General features: G+C 41.6%; 2 protein-coding genes across 2 annotated transcripts; both read left to right on the top strand.

The window, feature by feature from the left end:
* The first annotated feature begins 211 nt into the window (after positions 1–211).
* Positions 212–4,088, top strand: LOC143581005 (uncharacterized). The gene is made up of 6 exons (XM_077063891.1): positions 212–769; positions 856–1,303; positions 1,394–1,750; positions 1,821–1,999; positions 2,266–4,033; positions 4,081–4,088. Exons 1-6 carry the CDS (start codon positions 662–664, stop codon positions 4,086–4,088), a joined length of 2,868 nt encoding a protein of 955 aa, XP_076920006.1. The 5' UTR covers positions 212–661.
* On the top strand, positions 3,929–7,938 carry LOC143581006 (uncharacterized). Its single transcript, XM_077063893.1, has 2 exons — positions 3,929–5,229; positions 5,326–7,938. The coding sequence occupies exons 1-2, from the start codon at positions 4,138–4,140 to the stop codon at positions 7,894–7,896; spliced, it is 3,663 nt and encodes a 1,220-aa protein (XP_076920008.1). The 5' UTR covers positions 3,929–4,137; the 3' UTR covers positions 7,897–7,938.
* Positions 7,939–7,942: the final 4 nt, after the last annotated feature.

Here is a 7,942-nt window from a genome sequence, read left to right as displayed (position 1 = left end):
CTAAAGAATAAAACAGGAGCAAGCATATTATGTTCATTTGCATTTAATCATGTACAAAGTTCTGCAAAAAATCAGTTAGTTTTTTTAAATAATAAAGATTGACTTCTTTCTATATTAGTGGATGCTCATACCAATTCTAGCTGTAACTCTTGGTAACATTTACTGGATGTCGTGTAGTTTTATTGAGTGAATTTACAAGCACAACAAGAATCATGTCTCACGTATTCATATGACCTCAACAGGTACTGGCATAAAAAAGAACTTAAATATTCTAAAAAATGGACATGAAGCAGTCAATACCAGACCAACTTACAAAAATGCATCCATGTATGCCTGTGAACACAAGCATCTGCATACTGGGAGGTGGCCCGAGTGGTTCATCAGCAGCTTACGCACTTGCTAAGCTCGGGTATAATAATGTGACCCTGTTTGAGAAATACCACACAGTCAGTGGCATGTGTGAATCAGCTGAAATTGAAGGCAAGATGCGACTCTTTTACATTCCCAATTTATGTAATTATTCATCTTAATGATAATGTGATGCTAACTTAAGTTTATAATTACAGGAAAAGTGTATGACCTCGGAGGTCAAGTTCTCGCAGCCAATAGCGCTCCCACTATTTTTCACTTAGCAAAAGAAATCGGGTCTGAACTTGAAGAAATGAACTCTCATAAATTAGCCCTGATCGACAGTTCAACCGGGAAATATGAAGACATACAAGTTGCTGATGATTATCTTGCTGTAGTTTCATTGACCTTAGAACTCCAGGTTAATAAAAATAACTTGATGCATGATTTGATGATTATTGAATTTGAAGATTGGTGATAATATTATCTTATTGTACTATTTTGCAGGATAAGGCAAAGAATTCAGGTCGAAATGGAGTTCATGCAATTAGTGAGTTTGCTTCAGAACAAGTTCCTGAATTTCTTGAATCCAAAGGACTAAAAACTGTTCCAAAATCAGTTGTGTATGGATACACAGCTTCCGGTTATGGGTTTGTTGAAGATATGCCTTATGCTTACATTCATGAATTCACACGAACCTCAATGGCTGGTAAAATAAGACGGTTTAAAGGCGGTTACATGGGATTCTGGCAGAAATTAAGTAAATCTCTTCCCGTTAATATTCACTGCAACACTGAAGTTCTAGCTATTAAACGAAACTCATCAAGCGTGTCGGTCAAAGTCAAGACTAGTATTGGGGAAGTCAAAACTATGGAGTTTGATAAAATCATCATTTCCGGTGCTTTTCCTTTTACAAATGGGAAAATCTACAGATCACCAAATTATGTTACACCAGGTAATATAAAGGGTGATTTTATATTTAAGGTTTTATTTAAGTCCTACCGTCATATGTTAAATTAATGTTATTTTGGTCTTGCAACTACAGAAACTGATGATGAATTAATGGATTTGAGTGATCTTGAAAAGGAGTTGTTTGGTAAAGTGCAGACGATAGATTACTACACGACTGTCATGAAAATAAAAGGGCTAGATCATTTGCCAGTAGGATTTTATTACTTTGCAGAGTTCATGAATCCTGCAAGTATAGGATATCCGGTCGCGATTCAGAAATTTTATGCTGATACAGATATTTATCTTTTCTGGTCTTATGGAAGTGCGGTTGATATTAAGGGACCACGGGTCACTGAACTTGCAACTGAAGGGGTTAACAGAATGGGGGGTCAAGTTGAGAATGTAATATTGCAGCGACAGTTTAAATATTTCCCTCATGTTAGTAGCCAAGGTATGTTAATTAAACAAAAGTTAATAATATCATTTGTGGACTCCATTAAATATATTTATAAAAAATGCAGATATGAAGGATGGATTTTATGATAAAATGGAGAATGAACTACAAGGACAACAGAACACTTACTATGTAGGCGGACTTGTTGCGTTTGAGCTAACCGAGAGGAATTCATCATATGCTATGAATCTAGTTCGCAAACACTTTGCAAGTGATGATCCTTTGCCAAAATTTCCATATGTGAAGGTAATTTAATATAACTATTAATCAAAATACTGTTACCAGAGGTGTCAGTTTCATCCCATTTTGACATTTACAGTGTTTACTTATAAATGGATTGATTCGGGTTATATTTTATCTCTAGTGAGTCAAACATGTAAATTTCTAAGAAAACAGCTTAACCTCCCAAATCATTTATTCAATAAGTTAGTTTATTGATGGAATAAAATAATATCATTTTTTCAAAAAAAAATTGAACTTATTAGAATTATATTATTCCCTCTATTTTGCAGAGATTGTTTCCACTTCCATCAGATTGTTGGGACAGGAACCCAGAACCGTTGGATGAATATCCGGGAGTAACATTCCCAGACTTAAATAGCCTCGATGGCTATTTAAAGCACTGGGGAACTCATGAACTCACTCAAGAAAAAACGCTCTACACTTGGATTAATGATGAAGGCGAGGAAGCATACAAGAGGACATATGCAGAACTCAATGCCAATGCTTCTTGCATTGCTCATAACTTGTTAACGGGCTCAAAGCCCGTTATCAGGCCCGGTGACCGGGTCTTGTTGCTCCATGTTCCTGGGCTGGATTTCATAGACGCCTTTTTCGGTTGCTTACGGGCCCGAGTACTCCCTGTTCCTGTTCTTCCTCCCGACCCGCTTCAAAGAGGTGGCCAAGCATTTTTAAAGCTGGAAAACATTGCTAAATCGAGCAATGCAAAGGCGATATTATCAACAGTGCTTTATCATGGAGCGGTGAGAGCGGGTAATGTGAAGAACATGATCTCGTTATCTAGAAAAGGTGGGAAAAGCTCTGCGAAATGGCCAAATCTTCCATGGATACATACAGATTCACTTGTGAAAAATGCTAAAGGTGTTAACTTTGACTTAAAAACCATTTCTGAACCGATGAAAGATGATCTTTGCTTTCTTCAGTTTACTTCTGGGTCAACTGGAGATGCCAAAGGGGTGATGATAACACATGGTGGGCTGATTCATAATGTTAAGTTAATGAGAAAGAGATATAGAAGTACATCAAGAACTGTGTTAGTAAGCTGGCTTCCTCAGTACCATGACATGGGCCTAATTGGCGGGCTTTTTACGTCTCTCGTCAGTGGCGGGTCTGCAATTCTTCTTTCCCCAATGACGTTCATCGTGAAACCGTTATTATGGCTTCAAATCATGAGCAAGTATCGGGCCACACACAGTGCGGGCCCAAACTTCGCGTTCGAACTAGTGGTCAGAAGATTAGAGGGTGTCAAAGATAAAGTGTTGAGTTATGATCTTTCTAATATGAAGTTTCTCATGATTGCTGCGGAGCCCGTTAGACAAAAAACTTTAATGAAGTTTATTCAGCTCACCGCATCATTCGGGCTTTCTCAACATGTAATGGCTCCTGGTTACGGGTTGGCTGAAAACTGTGTTTATGTTTGTTGTGCATATGGAGAAAAGAAGCCTGTTTTAATCGACTGGCAAGGAAGGGTGTGTTGCGGTTATGTGGGACCGAGTGATGAAGATGTCGATATCAAAATAGTTGACCCGGAAACTGGGTCAGAGCACGACGAGTCTGGGAAGGAAGGTGAGATATGGATTAGTAGCCCGAGTGCAGGAATCGGGTACTGGGACAAAGAAGAACTGAGTCAAAGTACTTTCAAGAATTCGCTCGAAAACCGACCTGGGATATTTTACACAAGAACTGGTGATTTGGGAAGGATAATAGATGGAAACTTGTTCATAACTGGAAGAATAAAAGATCTTATTATTGTTGGTGGAAGAAATATATATTCAGCAGATATTGAAAAGACGGTTGAAAGTGCTTCTGAGCTCTTACGCCCCGGTTGTTGTGCTGTAATCGGGGTCCCGGAGGAAACGTTATCGACAAAGGGGATATCGGTTCCGGATGGTTCTGATCAAGTTGGTTTGGTGGTGATTGCAGAGGTTAGAGACGGAAAGCCCGTCAACAAAGAAGTGGTTCAACAAATTCAGGCTCGGGTTGCAGAAGAACACGGTGTCTCGATTGCCTCGGTTAAACTGATCAAGCCCCGAACCATCAGTAAAACCACTTCTGGAAAGATAAAAAGATTTGAATGTCTTAAACAGTTTGCTGATGGAACTTTGAATCTGGTCCCGGAGCCGATTGTGACCAAGAAAAGGTTGATGCGGTCCTACACAACGGGCACATGTCGAGAAGGGAATACACCGAGGCCCGATTTCGTGAAGAACCGCCAGTTGCCAGATATGGGGCCAAGTCACAAGGAGATTGAAGAGTTTTTAATTGGTTTAGTTTCTGAACAAACGGGGATTTCGGTCAACAAGATTTCAACAACAGAGGGTTTGACTTCTTACGGGATTGACTCGATCGGTGTGGTTCGATCTGCACAAAAGCTTTCTGATTTTCTCGGGGTGCCCGTTGGCGCGGTTGATGTATTTACATCCACTTGCATTGCAGATTTAGCAAGCTTCTCAGAAAATCTGGTGATGAAATCTCAACCGAACCTGACAACTCAATCGTTTTCTGTTATTCCGAACCACGTAGACGACAGTAACGTTGACTTGTTGACCGAGATTTCGACACTTCACCAGTTTGGTATCTGGACACTGCAAGTATTTGCACTTGTATATATGTGCATGATGCTTGTTCTTCCTGCTTACCAATCAATTTCCTTATTCATGCACTTGGTTTCTTCTGAAAATTCATTGATGGGGTATGCAACTTCTTTATTATTTGCTCCCATTGTTTGGATCTTCTGCATATTTGCCACCTGCATCTCGGTGGCATTCTTCGGTACATCATTTCTCCAGCCAAATTACGCCTTAACCCCTGAAGTCTCCATATGGTCAATAGATTTTGTAAAATGGTGGACACTTTACAAAGCCCAAGATATTTGTTCTAGTGTCATGGCAGTTCATTTGCGTGGGACGGTTTTCTTGAAATACTGGTTTGAGTTGTTTGGTGCGAGAATTGGTTCGTCGGTGTTGCTCGATACAGTTAATATTACAGACCCGGCTCTTGTTTCTATAGGGGATCAAGCTGTGATTGCAGAAGGTGCATTGATTCAAGGACATGAAGTGAGAAATGGTGTTTTGAGTTTTTTGCCAGTTAGGATCGGTCAACGGTCTGAAATCGGCCCGTATGCTGTGATCCAAAAAGGAAGTGTTGTTGGTGAAGAGGGTAAAGTAGGAACTTTACAGAAAACCGAAACTGGAAAGCCCGTTTTTCGATCAAGCAGGCGCAAAAGTGTTCAAAAGGTAATTTATAACTTCTATGCTTCCTAATACCCCAACATTTATGTTTTATCTTATATTGTTGTTGGTGTTTCATGTTTTGTTAATGTTTCGTCTCAGGATGCGTTAAACAGTACTCAAACCGAGGCTATCCATCACCTGATGGGTATATATGTGGTTGGGTTACTTAGTTCTCTTTCATCTGCAATTGCATACTTCATTTACATCTCATTATACCAACAATCACCATCTCTTAAACACTTCTCATTTCTCTGTGTTGCTGGAGCTTTCCACTGGCTTCCGTTCACCATTATCGCATATGCAGCCATGATCTTAACCACCTCAGTGCACCCACTGACCTTTGCCATGTCACTAGCCACTGCTTACCTGGCTCATGGCTTGATCCTCAGCCTCCTAACCTGCGCAGTCACACAGTTCCTTTACAAAGACGAAAGCCCGTTTACAATATGGCTTCGCCACCGTATAACCATCGCTTGCCATCTCAAATTTGCTAAGCTTCTTTCTGGAACCGAAGCGTTTTGCGTGTATTTAAGACTGTTAGGTGCTAAAATTGGAAACCACTGTTCGATTCGGGCCATCAACCCGGTTTCTGACCCGAGGTTGATTTCAATCGGTGCTGGTGTTCATTTGGGTGACTTTAGCCGAATCACTGCGGGGTTTTATTCTCAAAACGGGTTCAAATCCGAAAAAGTCGAAGTTCATGACAATGCAGTCGTTGGAAGTCAAAGCATTTTGCTTCCTGGTTCAGTTGTTGAAAACGATGTGATTCTTGGAGCTTTGTCAGTGGCTCCGGTTGACTCGGTTCTCAAACGAGGAGGTGTTTACATTGGGTCGGATACACCCGTTATGATAAAGAACACCATGCATGATTTAGACGACCGGATTGAAGAAATGGATGTTAAGTACAAAAAGATTGTTGGTAATCTAGCTGCAAATCTTGCTGCCACTACACTTAAAGTGAAATCAAGATACTTTCATCGGATCGGTGTTAGCGGGAAAGGAGTTCTTAAAATGTATGACAACATTAACGGGTTCCCGAGTCACAAAATCTTTCAACCCGGGCAAGCTTACCCTGTCATCATCAGACACAGTAACAGCTTAAGTGCAGATGATGATGCAAGACTCGATGCACGCGGTGCAGCAGTGCGAATACTAACTGAAACCGAACCTGGACCCGAAACACCATTCCTTGATCTGACTTTAAAAAGTGGGAATGCGTTCTACGCGAGAACGATATCAGATTTTGCCACGTGGCTCGTTTGTGGTTTGCCAGCTAGAGAGGAGTACGTGAAGCGGGTCCCACACGTGCGTGAAGCCGTATGGGCATCGCTACGTAACACGGATTCGTTTACTAACTTGCATTACTACTCAAACATATGCAGGCTTTTCCGGTTTGAAGATGGAAGTGAAATGTATGTGAAGTTTAAGTTAAGACCTTTTGATGTTAATATTACTGAAGATTCGGGTAAGGTTGACCCGATCGGGATTCTTCCACCCGAAACAGGTGCGATCCCGAGAGACGTTAATGACAAAAGGCCCACACTTTTCCTTGCTGATGATTTCAAGACCCGAGTGAGTCAACCGGGTGGGGTTCGGTACATTTTCCAGTTACAAGTCCGACCCGTACCTGACGATGATGTCACCAAAGACATCGCGCTCGACTGCACGAAGCCATGGGACGAGTTTGAATTCCCATACATCGACGTGGGCGAGATAACGATCGATCAAAACGAAACACAAAAACAATCAGAGGAGCTCGAGTTTAATCCGTTTCTTAGATGTAACGAGGTGGATGTTATTCGTGCCACGTCAGCGTCACAAAGTGCTTCCATCGATCACGGCCGTTCATTGATATACGAAATATGTCAGCATTTGAGAAACGGTCAACCGCTTCCTGAGTCCTGGAGGAGTTTCATAGAACAGTCAGATGTTAAAGTTGACCTCTCGGGGTGTCCGATGGCCGCCACGTCAGCGACCGAGCACAAGTCAACCGAAGTGACACTCACAAGAACATGGTATCAAACATCATGGACATTATTCGGTCAACCTTTGTTACAAACATTCTTGCCTTACTACCTAATGGCATTGCTCATCTCGGGTCCTTTAAACATAATGTTTTACGTAAAAGAATCGACCGGGTACCCGATTCAGTGGCTGCTGCCAGTGTTTTGGGTGTGTTCAGGTACGTGGGCCGGTTTAGCATGTGTTATAGCGAAATGGGTAGTAGTTGGAAAGAAGAAAGATGGCGGGAGCGTGTTGATATGGGGAAAAGAAGTGTTTATGGACACGATATGGCAAGCGTTTAGGACGTTAGTCGGGGAGTATTTTATGGAAATGGTGAGCGGGTCGTTTATGTTTAATGTATGGATGAAAATGATGGGGTCGGATATTGACGTGAACCAAGGGGTTTACGTGGACAGTATGGGAGCGGTGTTGAACCCGGAGATGGTGGAGATAGAAGGCGGTGGTTGTGTCGGGCGGGAGGCGGTGTTGTTCGGGCATATATATGAAGGTGATGGTGGGAAGGTGAAGTTTGGGAAGATTAGGATTGGTGAAGATGGGTTTGTAGGGAGTAGAAGTGTTGTTATGCCTGGAGTTTGTGTGGAGAATGGTGGTAGTCTTAGTGCATTGTCACTTGCATTCAAGGGAGAGATTATTAAGTCAAAATAGTTAAATGTTATGTTTGTTGTATGTGGTTTAATAATGTTTGGATCAT

Source organism: Bidens hawaiensis, unplaced genomic scaffold, assembly GCF_021521415.1.
Source record: "Bidens hawaiensis isolate Kalapana, Puna unplaced genomic scaffold, B.hawaiensis_p1.1 tig00030786_1, whole genome shotgun sequence".
NCBI lineage: Eukaryota > Viridiplantae > Streptophyta > Magnoliopsida > Asterales > Asteraceae > Bidens > Bidens hawaiensis.
Note: the sequence above shows the minus strand (reverse complement) of the source record. Positions and strands in the feature narration are given on the sequence as shown.